At 38.5% G+C, this 14980-nt stretch overlaps 2 protein-coding genes across 9 annotated transcripts in view; one reads left to right on the top strand and one right to left on the bottom strand.

Moving 5' to 3' along the window:
- Positions 1–14980, bottom strand: part of LOC105217917 (protein eyes shut) — a 188010-nt gene that overhangs the window by 38767 nt on the left and 134263 nt on the right. For all 6 annotated transcript variants that reach the window (XM_054228189.1, XM_054228188.1, XM_054228187.1 and 3 more), the window contains 2 exons: positions 6335–6487; positions 3816–6127 (listed from right to left, as the gene is read on the bottom strand). In XM_054228189.1, coding sequence (XP_054084164.1) covers positions 3816–6127; positions 6335–6487 — 2465 coding nt within the window. The remainder of the gene's footprint in view (positions 1–3815; positions 6128–6334; positions 6488–14980) is intronic.
- LOC105217919 (uncharacterized) overlaps positions 1–14980 on the top strand; it is a 143918-nt gene that overhangs the window by 36468 nt on the left and 92470 nt on the right. For 2 of the 3 annotated variants that reach the window (XM_054228194.1, XM_054228193.1), the window contains exon 3: positions 6798–6831. The gene's annotated coding sequence lies outside the window, so the exon portion shown is untranslated. Of the gene's footprint in view, positions 1–6797; positions 6832–14980 lie in introns of those variants that run through there. The other variant, XM_054228197.1, reaches the window with a different exon arrangement.

Raw genomic sequence — 14980 nt, 5'->3', positions numbered from 1 at the left:
GGAATTATGGGCAGTTGTACGCTGTGGTGTTGTTTTTGTTTATTGTTTTTTGCAAGTTTTACCGTTAATTGCGTTAAATACGCCCTCATTTAATAAATGTCAGTATTGTAGTGGTTGTTGTTGTGTTATTTGCGGTGTAAACAAGTGTTAAATGCGTTGCAGCTCATCAAAGGTAGTTTCTGCGCGCATTCCGTTACAGTTCCATGTGTATTTGCGTTACAGCTGTGTGCGGGGTTAACTTTACCGTTAAGTTCTAAAGTGTAAATTGTGCTGGCAATTAAAATGCCAACGCCATCAGATTGATTGTGTTGATTGTGTATTGAGGCGGAAAATTTGAAAATTATCAAAGGCCGCGTTGCGGTGGCTTAAAACCAATTGAATTTGCAATAAACGCATTCAGCTTTTTTAATTTGCATTCTTTTTTTTGATAAAATTTATGAAATGCAGGTGATTGCGCAATTTTTTTTAATAAATTATTTGTGGCATTTTTTTAGTAATAATAAAGCTTTTGTTAGCGGCTCTGTTATATAAGAAAAATTAACAACATTTTTTTATAATAATTATTTGACTAAAATATATTTTTTACTCTCGAAGATACGATATTGCTTTAAAAACAAGTAAGGAAGGGCTAAGTTCGGGTGTAACCGAACATTTTATACTCTCGCAATTTATTTATTTAACTTTATTTATATTATATAATACACAATTTGACCCACATATTCGTCATATATATTGTATAAAGTCCATTGAAAGTTGGAAACCCTAATATTAGGTTAGAAGCACCGAGGTCCTCATGTTCGATATATGAGGCCTTGAAAACCTATGGTCAGATTTCGGCGATTTTTAGAATGGGGCTGCCACACTTTGTATATTGTAAAGTAAACGATTCAGATTGTCTTCAAAGCTCTGGTATATAGGAAGTAGGCGTGGTTGTGAAGCGATTTGGCCTATTTTCACAACATATCATTGGGATCTAAGGAAACTATTACAAACCAAGTTTCACTGAAATCTGTCGAGTAGTTCCTGAGATATGGTTTTTGACCCATAAGTGGGCGACGCCACGCCCATTTCCCATTTTGTAAAAAATGAGCGCAGCTTCCATCTGCCATTTCTTATGTGAAATTTAGTGTTTCTGACGATTATCGTTAGTGAGTTAACGCACTTTTAGTAATTTTCAATCTAACCTTTGCATGGAAGGTGGGCGTGGTTATTATCCGATTTCTTTATTTTGGACTGTTTTAAGAAGTGGCTAAAAGAAACGACGAAAAGCCTATTAGGGGCGGGGCCACGCCCACTTCTCCAAAAAAAATTACATCAAAATATGCCCCTTCATAGTGTGATTCTTTGTACCGAATTTTATTTCCATAGCTTAATTTATGACTTATAGCACTTTATGTGTTTTCGATTTTCGCCATAAAAATTGTTGAGCCAACAGACACAAGCTATGTTCTATATGATCACTTTTATTTGACCTCCACGGCGTATACGCAACCTGAATGAGCTTTAATTGCTGTCGAAAGAAAATTTTGCACATGAGTTACTCTGTACCCGGGTAGTTTGGTAATGAAAAATGTAGATTCTTTCCAATATATGTATGAAATCGAATATCTGTGCAGTTCTTCTCATAAAATCCGTATATATAAACTATATTTCAGCTAGACTGAAAGATATCGGTGTATTCCCACCAACATATAGTCTATAAGTTGTCGGAAATGATTTCTTTTGGTCATACAAGTAACGATTACAAAAAATATTCGTTTGCAACCAAATTTAGCCTCTCCTTACTTGCTAAATACGATTTTTTCCACAACCACGATTATGACAAACTGCTGACGCACAAGTTATTCACTTGAACTCTCGCCTTCAATATTATCTCACTGCATAATATATGATAATTAAATTAATGTTTTATTGTATGGCATAAATCCAAAACAAAAACAACAAACCATAAGAAATCCAACAAAAACGTTTATTAATTTATTTTGTAAATTAATTATGAGTGGAATTTAAATGTATTGCTTACGGTGTAGTGACCATAGCTGATTGAATTATTGTCACGGAAGATTTTACTTGATTTATGACAAAAAGAATAAATTTCAATTGAAAATGAATTAACACATTTATTGTTGAGGCTTTTTACTAAAAGAGCGAATTATATGACGACGTTATGAAGTAACAGTATTGTTCATATTATGTATCTAGTGTTTTGTGCGTTGTTATGCTGTCGGATGATTAGTGTTACAGCAGAGAGAATAAAAAATTATTTTTTTCTATAAATTGTTGGTGGGAATTATATTTATAAGAAATGTGACGCGATTTATATTAATTGTTAATCCAATATGGATACGAAATTCAATATAGCAGAATTGAACTTTAATGCGATTAAAATCGATACGAAATATAACGAATTTTTTACAAAAAGAGCGCCGAGAGATATTAGTACTTGTCATTGAGATGATAATTTTTACATTTATACCCCATTGTATGGGCAATATATAGACACATATATGTGGGTTCACTTAATAGTCTTTCACGTTATGTGAGAAATTCAGAATTATATCGAGCGGGAAGACGAAAATTGAAATTCTTTCATATTGACCGACATATACCAAAGTCTAAAGTCTTACAGATGGACCGCAATCTCTATATTCATGGTAGATAAGCAATAAAGAGATTGTGATTATCTTTAGAACAGAATTTTTATATAAGATATATCATCTGTAGAGCTGAAACTGGAGGGTCGTTGGATTATAGAAAGTACAGAGTTTGTGACTTTTGAAGAACGCCTTTGAGACCGGCCTCTTATAAAGATGTATCCAAAAATGTGTTCAAAAGAGGGCCGATAAAACTAGCTAATAAAACTGGACTAATATGGGATTTATATCATATAATGTATGTTCAATAAATAACGGGAATTTTCGTATTTTGAAAAAAATATTTATTGATTCGTCTGCATTAATGTTGTCGTCCTTCAGGCCTTAGTGCTCATTCGATATCATATACTTATGCGAGCGCACAATCGTCAAACTTCGAAACACTTCTCAAACTCGATTTGACCTTCGACCTATGGCTCTTTCACTGATTTCTCGTTTGCTTGTAAAACAACGACGCTTTAAGGTTCACTTTGTTTTTGGAATAGGTAAAGATCACACGCAGCCATGCCAAGCGTATATGGAGGCTGGGGCTTCATCGTTACTGTATTGTTTTTGGCCAAGAATTCATGAACAAGCAACGAAGTGTGAGCTTTGAAGAACCGAAAACCGCCAAGCTCATAAAACACGTCTAATCTTATCGAATATTACAAGCAAAGTGAAAAAAAAAATTTTGGTGGGGCTTTTGGAAAATTTGAAATCAAAATTCCCGTTATTTTTTTAGCACATCTCGTTTGAAGCCGAAGGGACCAGACGAAAACAACTGTACACAAATGTGTAAACCCAACCTGATATGAGACCTCCACCATGTATATATGTAACCCCAAAAAGGGTCAATGCTTGATGATAAATGCTAACGCGTTAAACTTTGATTTGATTTTGTTGCCTGCGAAGTTGTTGCAATTTAATTATGTACCAGCGCAAGCAAATCAGCATACATACATATGGGCATGTGTTATAAGCCGCGCGTCTGCTTCGTAGTAGAACACAGCACACCTTTTCGCATTAGCGCTAATCCTTTAACCTTCAAAGTAATAACCTGACTCGCTTGTGGCGCTTGTTATGGCGTTCATCACTACATCATTACCGTTAATGTGCCTTAAGCTGTTAACTACAACACAGTTGCATATGTTTTTTTTCACTCTCTCTCTCTCTATTACTTACCCGTGAACCCTCGGATGTCGTGACACAAGTGCCGCCATTGTAGCAGCCCATTTTGATGCAATCCACTTCGGTGGTGTTATCAACGCCAGCAGCGCCACCTACTGGCGTTGCGCCACCGCGTGCTATGCCCGTTTCGACGCCGGTGGCCACCGTATTGGCGCTCTCCACTTCCTCGCTGCTGGCCACTGTCGTGGTGACGGGTTTGCCGCTTGGTTGCGCGTACGTGCTGTAGATCGGTACGGAGGTGGTTGGCGCTGGTGGCGGTGGTAGTGTGGTATAGACCGGTACGGGTGTGCCTGGAGCGGGCGTCAGCTCTGTGGGTGGCGGATACGTGACCGCCACGGTTGGGCTTGCCGTTGATGGTGGGGATGTTGGTGGTGGCAGCGTTGTTGCTGGTGCTGGCGTTGGTGGTTGTGTTGGTGGTGCGGTTGGTTGTGGTGGCGGCGGTGGTGGTTCTGTAGTCTCCGCTGATTCTGGTTCGGGCGCAAGAGTTGTAGGTAACGCGGCCACGACTGTTGGCGTTGCAGCAGGGCGTAGCGTCGAGGTGTGGCTAACCAAATCTTCGGTATATAACGGTTGTGTTGTGGTAATCTCCGCAGTCGTTGGCACTGGTGCTGTCATAGTGGTTGGCGCACCTTCGTAATGATGTCGATGTGTGGTGTGGTCGACGTGATGATAGTGCGTACGTTCGGTGGTATAGATGTGCGTCTGCGTGGTTGCCGGCGGTTGTGTATATTCCTCGCCACCAGTTCCCGGCGCTTGTGTGCTGTGATGATGGTGGTGATGGTGATGATGATGATGATGACCGTCTGGTCGTTCCGCGGTCACACCGGTTGCCGGTGTCACAGTCGACGAAGCAGCTTCGCCGCCGAGTTGTGGGTGCAAAGTGGTGCCAATGCGCACAATAGTTGGTGTCAGCGACGATAGTGTTGTTGGATAAGTTATTGGACGGCCGGTTGTGACCATACTCAAGTCTTTGCTGGTGAAGTCCTTGTAACGTGTGGTGACTGCAACTTCCGGGTATTCGGTGAAGAACGGCGCAGCTGTGGTGGTTATGCGATGAGGCGACGTCACATCATGGTCCGGATACTCAGTGTACTCGGTGGGAATATGTTTGCCGGGCAGTTCTGGTAATATATGCACTGTGCTGCTGGGGAAGAATATCGTTGGCTTTGGCCGAAGAGAAGTGGGTCTTGCAGTAGAATAGTCGATGGAGAATGTTGTCTCGATTGTTGTAACATAATGTTTGAATGGTGGACGTGTGGAATAAGTGATGGGTGGACCTTCATCCGATTCCGCGCTTTTCGAAACCGCAGATGAGCCGGGTGTATAATCCGAGTCCGCGGTGCTGATCGTTGTTTTGGCTGTTGTGGGCACACCTTCTTCAGCGCTACTAGCATCTACATGTGAGGGCGTTGTAAGTTCGTCGGATGTACCAACTTCCACTGACGCACTGCCTTCAGAAGAGTAGGACGACTCAACACTACTACCCGACTCAGCTGTGTACGAACGTGATGATTCTGTAGTTTGTGGCTTTTCTTCCGATGAAATGGAAACAGCGCTACCTGTTGCGGTGGCAGTCTCAGGCGGTGCTTTAGTCTTCTCCGCACCAACACCCACACCAGTTTCCTCTTCAGTTTCTTCGGTCTCAACGGATGTGGACACCGATGCTGTGCCACTTGGCGCTGCCGTTGTTGTTGTCACCACTGGTACGGCGGACACATGTGGTGTCACTTCCGTTGGCGTTGTCGTTGTCACGGTAGCAGCGGCTGTCGGTGTAATTGGTCGTATTATAGTTGTCGGTGGCATTGTGGATATGCTCACCGTATAATTGCAATCTAACGAATCTTCGCCAATCATTAGACACTCGCAGAGCATGCCCGTCAACAGCGGTGGACACGAGCATGAAAACGTGTCAACACCATCAATGCAGACACCACCGTTCATACAACGCGGTCCCAATTGGCACTCATCATACTGATACTCACATTTTTCGCCATGGTAGTCGGGCACACAGTAGCACGTCGGTATGCTCTCTTCCATCAGGCAGAGCGCATTGTTCTGGCATGGATTGTCCGCACAAATGAGTATCTCTTCCTCGCAATTGTTCCCCGTATAGCCCATCGGACAGGCGCATACATACGATGCCAATTTGTCCACACACACACCGCCATTTTGACATGGCGCCGATTCGCACTCGTTGATCTCTTCTTGACAGATGCGTCCATGCCAGCCGGCAGTACATTCGCAGGAGAACTCCAGGCCAGGACCTTCAATGCATTCACCGCCGTTCTGACAACGCGCGCCGGTGCCTGCAACATGACAAGAGATGGTGTGTGAGAATGGTGATGTTGATTGAATGTGACGCGTGTTCGATACGTTGGACATTAGTTGGTGTATTGGTCGTGGTTGCAATGTACGTGTAAGTGTGTGTGTGTGTGAGTTTTGGTTTGATAATAAAATTGAATTTTATATTTTCTGACATTCACGTGCGCACGTTTGGCTTCGCTCGTACTTACCCGTCTCGCAGACAGCCACATCGATTTCACAATTGATGCCCAAGTAGCCCGGCTGACAGGTGCAGGTATAGCCATTGTTCCGGTCACGACAATGTCCACCATTTTGACACGGATTCGACATGCATTCATCGACATTTTCCTCGCAATTGATTCCTGTTGTTGTACGTAGTTTTCATTATTGCCACACGCGGATGTGTACATAAAAGCAGAAAAGAAGAGAAAAGAAGCGGTGAGAAAAATTCAATTAACGGTGTGGAAAATTGTTTTCGTGCGAGTTAATCAACTAGTGTATTCGGGACGCGCTGTGGCTTTAGTAAAAGGAAGCGATATTTGGCAATATAGTGTAATTAGTTGTATAATGTTAATGTATAGTAATTTAATATAATATATATGATTATATAATACTTCATGTGGAGTGAAAAAATATAGGGTGTTTAATAAATTTTATTTTTTTCTTTTGCAGAATCAACTCTGGAAGCCTTGAACATCGAATTGAGGTGAGTGAAGTGTGTTTTTCGAAAAGAAGTTAACAAATTTCCAACATAACCTTAAAAAACGCAGAATGTCAAACGGAGTAAGAAAAAGTGGAAAGATCTACACATTTTCTTCTCGACTTCCAGTCCAGAAAAGCCGGTTCTACGTTACCGGACTTCTACGTTTCTGGACTTTATCCGGCCAAGAGCTTTCATTAAAACAAAATGCAAGCTTTCACTGTACTGCGGTTAGAAAATCTTGATAGTCTAACCTTAGTTGAACAACGATGTCAGACATCCGATACAAGATGTCAGCCGATTAAATGTACTTGTAATAGTCTAAAGGTAATTCTCCGTGATTTCACGAAAGAAAGAATTTTGTTTCCAATGTACACTTGAGATCCTTGTGAACTCCATCGCTGAGAACAGCCCCATAACATAACCCAACCTTCTCGTTTAGAACTTTCGTCAGATATACTCGGATTTCTGAGATCTGATCTGCAGGTCCGACCTCGATGGTTATATATATATATATATATATATTTGGCGTAGGAACCGTTTGTATTCCAGTTATGTAAGACTTTTTAACGTTCCACAGTATCACATGGATTCGAGGCATTAAGGGGGGGGGGGGGGTTTGACAACTTGTTTTCATTTTTTTTCTGAACCATCACCATCTCAAGAATATTGTGTTAAATTTTTAGGTCATTCGGAGAATAACTAACGAAGTTACAGCAGGTTGAATAACGGTACCTCCAGCTACCTGCGCTGAGTGTACAAAACTTTGAATCGATTTTCCCAAATATGTCATTTTTAAAGTCGGTGACCAGCCTACAGGAAAAACTACTGCATCGATCGTTTTGAAATTTGGAACAAATATTCTACATATATATAGCTCTCGAATGACGTTGAATGTTTTTTCAAAAAAAAATTTTGAAGAAAGGTATTTTTTCGACGAAACAAACCTTACCAATTAATATTAGCGTAATTTCGCTGTTATTGCGTGTAAACAGTTACAACTACAGTTAAATTGCATGTTTGTTGTGCACAAACCCACAAGCCATCCACAAGACATGAGTAGGTGTTTGCTAGGAACTCACTCGCTTTCCAGCATTTTCTGCCATTTTCACTTAGCAATCACATATTTCCACAAACACACAGATACTCATATGTATTTGTTGTGTAGCTTGAAATTGCAATTTTCTCTTAAAAGCAAATAATGCCACACAATAGTTTAACGCGCGCAAGAAAAATTACAAAGTGAAATTCGCAGTAAAAATAGACAGTGGAAAAAGAAAACAAAAAAAAAAAAAAACTAAGAAGCAAAGCAACAAAATTGAGAAAATCAAACAACTCAACAATGAAAACAATATTGAACGAAGAAATTGAAAAATTACTCCAGTAAATAAACAATGTAAATAGAAATCAAAATGAAAGTGCATATGTGGGTGGTTGTGGGTGTAAGCAATGGCGTTAAGCAGGAAAAAGAAAAACAAGCGTTAAATAAAAAAGCAAATCGAAGGAAGCAAGCTGCTGCAAGAGATAGTAAGCAGCTATAATAATAATAAGAACAACAACAAAAATAACATTCATAAATAAGGTATTTGCAGCGCGCGCGAATGGCTTGCAACGGCTTACGAGAACATCAAGAAGTGCTTAAGTTCACTTACACTAGAATTGCAGGGAAATCCAAACTACAAAAAATAAAAAGGTTGTTATATTTTTAGCAAGATGAGTTGGTTTTTCGCAGAATTAATCAAGGATTACTTTGTACTTTAGTTTTAAAGCTGGAGATTCAACAGATTTCACGCTAAGCTGTGGGATTTGAAAATTCAGAAATAACTACTTTTGAAATCTCTTTTGTTTCTTCGTTTGAGATTTACTTAAGCGAAAAATTATTTGTAAACCGACTTTAGCTTTTTTATTTATGGATAGTAATTAGTTTTCTATAAACCCCGCTGGTTGGGATGAATTTTGGTTTTAGCAGAGTCCAAACTTATCCAATAATATTTTATAGCGTAGCAAGTCGGCAGATTTGGAACATGCTAGTTTTGGGAAGCTTGTTTTGTTTGAAATAGACCAATCTGCAAATGAAGCCAGGTGCTATCACTAAGTCCAATTGGCAAAATATCCTTTCTATCTCCATTATATTTCTATTATATTGATTTAAATGCCTCGATAAAATTCTAAATCTATTCATTGCTTACTTTGTCTGTAACAACCGCTAAGGTTAGACGTCTTTTTATGAGCTTGGGGATTTTCGTTTCTAAAAGGCTCACACTTCGTTGTGAATTCTTGGTCAAAAACATACAGCAACGATGATCTAGCAAACATATTCACCAGACACGTGTGTATTTTCTACGAGTGTATTTTTCTTCTTTCAAAAAATAAAGAGGACCTTCAAAGGTCATCGTTTTACAAACCTATGCAAAATCTCTGATAGAGTCAAAGGTTATCCCAAAATTCGAGTTTGAGAAATGTTTTGACGAAAAGGGACTATTTCAAAGGCGACAAGATAAATGACGAATAGATAATAGACGAATGAATAAATATTTCTTTCAAAAAACGAAAATTCCCGTTATTTTTTGAACACAGATCGTAGACCAATCTGAAGTTAATTAAGAACCAAAAAAAATCGATATGAGTTTTAGCTATTTTTATACTCTCGCAACAAATGTTGCTAAAGAGAGTATTATAGTTTTGTTCACATAACGGTTGTTTGTAACACCCAAAACTAAACGAGTTAGATATAGGGTTATATATACTAAAGTGATCAGGGTGAAGAGTGGAGTTCAAATCCACTTATTTATGGTATATGTATTTTTCCTTCATTATTGTTGTTGTTGCAACATGTACCGTTTATTTTGTTGCCTCTGCAAGTAATTTCGTTGCAATTTAATTTTCACTGTCATGTTCTTAGTGTCATTGCTGCCAACGTCGTAGTTAACGCGTCTGTTACGCGCTTACGTACATATTTACGTGAGTTGGTTGTATTGTTGTTGCCATTGTTGTCATAGTTGTTATTGTAGGCGGTGTTGTTGCAATTGAGTTGTTTCTTACTTTTGCTGCTGTGTTTATTTTACGCCCATTGTTATTTCTTGCCATTGCAATAATAGTTATCGACTTATTGTTGTTACTTGCTGTTGGTATTGTTGCTGTTGTTAGTCAAAGACTACAATGCAAGCAAGTGCAAAGTTGCTGGCGTGTAAAGTTGCAAACAAATTCAAACAAAAGTTTACACGCAAAAAGAAAAAAGAAATAGAAGAAAGCAATAACAACAAAGAAAAAAGAGTTATAACAAAACAAAAGACGCGAGAAATGGCGAAGCAAAAGTGCGAGCGCCGAAATACTCAACTACGCATCTACAAGGCAGCAAAGACAGCCTGCCGGCGCTAGCGACTTAGATTTTCGACTGTCAGCTTTAGTCGAGCTCGCGCTTGGAACTCGTTGGCGTTGGCGTTGGCAGGCAAAGCGGCGTAATTCGTTGAATTGCATTTGGTCGAGACTTTCATGTTAAAAGTTGCCAAAAGTCTTTTGCCTCGGCTTTGGTTGCTTCTTCAGAACTTGATTCTCTTCGCAAAGAGTTGCAGTTAGGTACAGTTGTTGGTTGCTGGTAGTTATGCTCGTTGTGTGCAATTGTAGCGGTGAAGTGTTGTTGTTTCAGTTGCACTGAAGTAGCAGATGCATTCTGGTAAAGTACAAAATTGTTGCGTGTTTTTGAAAGCTTTGCGCAAGCCTAAAAGTTTTCGCACAAGTTTTCAGTGCCTTGGATCTTGCTAGCTTTTCACGCACATTTCAACTCAGCTTGATAAGTTGGGCGACCTCTTGAGTTAGGAATACAAGTTTCTTTTCGGAAAAGAATTCAATTATTCGTCAAACACATTGTACTATTGTCACTATATTTTTATTAGTCTAGTTCGTTTCAATAAAAGCTGGAAAATAGTCTACTAGATGCACTTAGAGTCTCTCTAATCTAGAGTCTCTTAATTTCCTTTTTCGAACAGCAACACAAAAAATGTTTCTAAAGCTGTCGCCACTCGGCAGACAATGGAAAGCTTCTGGCTATTTTTCTGGTTTAAAAAGCTTTTCAAAAAAGCTAAAAAGCTAAGAGTTGCCAAGTGTTTATAGGCGGATCATAGAAAAACATCAATATCCTAAATTTTTATACAATTTTATTTTCCAAAGCTGATATATAGAAGCTTTTGATAAGCTTTTAAGAAGCTTTTCATGGTCGTTATTGTTAATATAGAAAAGTGTCAGTGTGCCAAATATGTCAAATAAGTTAACTTTCCGATTACTTTATTTTTAGTCTGGTACTCAAAGCATATTTTTCGGAGCAAAGCTTTTTACAAAAGATAAATATATTTTTGGATTTCAGTCCTAAAAATCAATTAAATTCTGTTGCGTCAATTAATGATCGATTTTGATAGTTTATTTCTCCCTCTCTCTCTAAAGCTAACACAATGTATGAGAGCACGAATTTTACAGTCACACTTTTAAAATACAGAAAATAAGCTTTCTATTACATCCACGATTCAATACAAGCATTTTCAGTGTGTGGCTCTTAACAAAATACTTTCGATTTTTTAATTTTCAAAACACTTAAATTGTACAAAAATTTCCAATTTCCCTTTGGAATTTCCACATTCATTAAATTTGTCTACCTCTGCTTGACGTTGCTCTCCGCCCTTTGTCTACATAAGCATTCCGCTCTCTCTCTCTCTCTCTCAGGCAATAATTAACGTATTCAATTTGTTGTTCTGTATTGAGTTTTTCCCGTGACAGCTGCGGTTGGTCATGTTTTTGTTGTTTTTGTTTTAGAGTTTTTCATTTTCTCCAACATTGACAAGCACATTTGTTTTGTAGAGTCGAAGTAAGAAAAAATACGAAGTGCTATGAGTGGTGTGTAAAAAAATAACGATTTTTGGGCGCACAACTGAACTGATGCGGTTGCTTTTGTTCCGCTCCAATTCGCACCAAACTGATATGGAGTTATATGTATGTGGGAGTTCTTCAACAAAATGAGGTCTTGTAGGGCAAGTCCGGGAATAATTTGCGTAAGGAATTGAGGGAACTGCATATTGGTTTTCAAATATATAGGTGCGGACAGCAATGTAAAAGATTGACACATGGCCGCTGTCGGGAATTTGGACACTGAAATCTTCTTAGAACAGATCTTTGACTTCAATGGGTGCTGGAGAAGCATCTCTCATAATTCAGGTTATATCAATAGCTTTTTAGCAAACTCTCCTCTATAAAGGTATGGATCTTTTGTGAGGTTGGGAGTATTTTCGACCTATCTTTTTCAACTCACCAATCTATTCTTTCTCAAAATACGGTATTTTTAGAATTTCCACTTATCAATTGCTGTTATATCGCCAGCTTCTCAAGTATATTTTTAGTCAATCGGCTTCCCAGCAGGGAAGGCTGAAAGCCAGATAGAGTTCATGAACCCCCACTAACGTATGACTCTGCCTCCGAAACGCAAACGCTTGACCATTTGTAACATTTGTTCGTGTTATAATTTACAAGGGAGTCTACACAACAGCCACTGAAGTGTTATCCTTTCGCGCGCAACCAATCGCCACTAGCACCCCGCGCAGGCAATAATTCAGTGTCCAGTGGGGTTGGAAAAGCGGCTGAGTCATAAAAAAAAGCACGCGTATGTCAACACGTAGGCAAACAAAAATGGACGTGAGTGCGTGCGTGTGTGTGTGCGCGTACTTTATGGTGCGCCTATGTGCATGCTAAGCGTGTGTCTGCCGGTCGAGTTGGTGTCTTAACGCCAGCCGTGTACTAAATCACTTGGCGTTTTTACAATTCCACTTTCAATTTCATTTTGATTTTCATTTACTTTGCTTTTTTTTCTTTTTTGGTAATGTTTTTTCATTTCATGTTTACGTATACCGTTACATGTGTTTTCATTATTTTTATTTTGTATGCGCACTTAGTATTTTGTCGTCTTGTTTTTGTTGCTGTTTAACTTGCGTGTGTGAAGTCGTTAAAGGAAAAAATCGATTTACACCAAAGGTGATGGGTGCAACACTGGAGCGACTAGTGTCTGCTGCGGGTGTGTAAATTAAGCCTCGGGTACAGCTAAATATCTGTGAGTGGATGCTTGTTTAGGAAATATTTTCGGCATGTATTCGGTGAATGATGGAACAAATGTAACGATTGGGCCTTTTTTATTATTTCTAGAGTTAGGAGTGAATTCTTAAGATTTTTTATTTGTTGTTAACTAAAATCCAAGCAAAGCTTCTATGCAGCTATTAAGCTTAAGCTGAAGCCTGAAAAAATATTGCCTACAATTAGACGAAATGTCATATATTTCGCTCTCTACGTTTTTTTTTTGGGACTTGGAGCTTTAGAAGCTTTCCATTAGTTTTGTTCCCAATTGTATTCAGTTTTGTATTGATATATTGTAGTATTTCCTTATTTTTCAAATTTTGCTTAGAAAATGTACAAGGGGGTCAACCCCTCTCTAATATTTTTCAATTGAAAGCTTGAATTATCAGCGTAGAAAAACTGGAACTTTCACTTGTTATTTTTTCAAGAAAAATCAGTGAATACAATACAGTATTTTGTTAAGTGAAACTTTTCCTTTTTTGTGAAAGCAAAGCTGTTTTTGTTAGTTAAAATTTTGTCGTTAAAAAATTCATTTTTTGGGACTTGAGTTTTCACATTTTTCTTTTTATACTCTCGCAACCTGTTGCACAGAGTATAATAGTTTTGTTCACATAACGGTTGTTTGTGTCACCAAGAAATATAAGAGTTAGATATGGGTCTATATATACATAAATGATCAGGATGACGAGTGGATTTGAAATCCGGATGTCTGTCCGTCCGTCTGTCTGTCTGTCCGTGCAAGCGATAACTTGAAATAATTAAGATATCTTAATGAAAACTTGGAACACATGTTTCTTGGCATTCTGAGGAGGTTGCTTTCGGGCAAAATCGGTCCACTGCCACGCCCACAAAATGGCGAAAACCGAAAACCTATACAGTGTCATAACTAAGCCATAAATAAAGTTATGGGAACATAGGATCCCATTAGGGAGGGGCACATTCGGATGGATTTTTTGAAAAAGTGGCCGTAACCCCGCCCCCAAATAGGTGTTTTGTATATAACTCGCAAACCAATAAAGCTATATAAACCAAACTTTCTGCAGTCGTTTATTTTAGCCATTTCCTTATACCGTCCAAAAATGAAAGAAATCGGATAATAACCACGCCCACCTCCCATACAAAGTTAGGTTGAAAATTACTAAAAGTGCGTTAACTCACCAACGAAAAACGTCAGAAACACCAAATGTTATATAAGAAATGGCAGATGAAAGCTGCACTGAGATTTTTTTACAAAATGGAAAATGGGCGTGGCGTCGCCCACTTATGGGTCAAAAACCATATCTCAGGAACTACTCGACCGATTTCAATGAAACTTGGTTTGTAATAGTTTCCTTACATCCCTATGATATGTTGTGAAAATAGGCCAAATCGCTTCACAACCACGCCTACTTCCTATATACCAGAACTTTGAAGACAATCTGAATCGTTTACTTTACAATATATAAAGTAAGCACTAGTGAAGATATCGGTGCAGAACTTTCCACAAATACTATGTTAATAGTGTGGCAGCCCCATTCTAAAAATCGCCGAAATCGGACCATAGGTTTTTAAGGCCCCATATATCGAACACGAGGACCTCGGTGCTTCTAACCTAATATTAGGGTTTCCAACTTTCAATGGACTTTATACAATATATATGAGGAATATGTGGTCAAATTTTGTATTATATAATATTAATAAAGTTAAATAAATAAATTGCGAGAGTATAAAATGTTCGGTTTCACCCGAACTTAGTCATTCCTTATTTGTTTATTGTTCTATTTGTTTTAATAAATAAGTAATATTTGATCATTAAGAAATCTCAGTGAATGCATAAGTTAGGTATGTGAAAGCTTTACTTTGTTTTGGTGAAAGCTTGCAAAAGTAGTAGTAGTTAGTTATTAGCTCTGAAACTTAAAATTGTTTTGACCTTTTCGGGTCTTAAGAGCTTTCAATAACTTTATTTTATTATTTCATGTTTTTAAATAAATACACCGTCGAAACCTCAAAAGTAATGTGTGATCATAAAGAAATATCAGCGACAAAGTGAATACAGGTTTTGGGAAAG

Source organism: Zeugodacus cucurbitae, chromosome 3 (genome assembly GCF_028554725.1).
Source record: "Zeugodacus cucurbitae isolate PBARC_wt_2022May chromosome 3, idZeuCucr1.2, whole genome shotgun sequence".
NCBI lineage: Eukaryota > Metazoa > Arthropoda > Insecta > Diptera > Tephritidae > Zeugodacus > Zeugodacus cucurbitae.
This window is presented reverse-complemented; position numbering and strand designations above follow the sequence as displayed.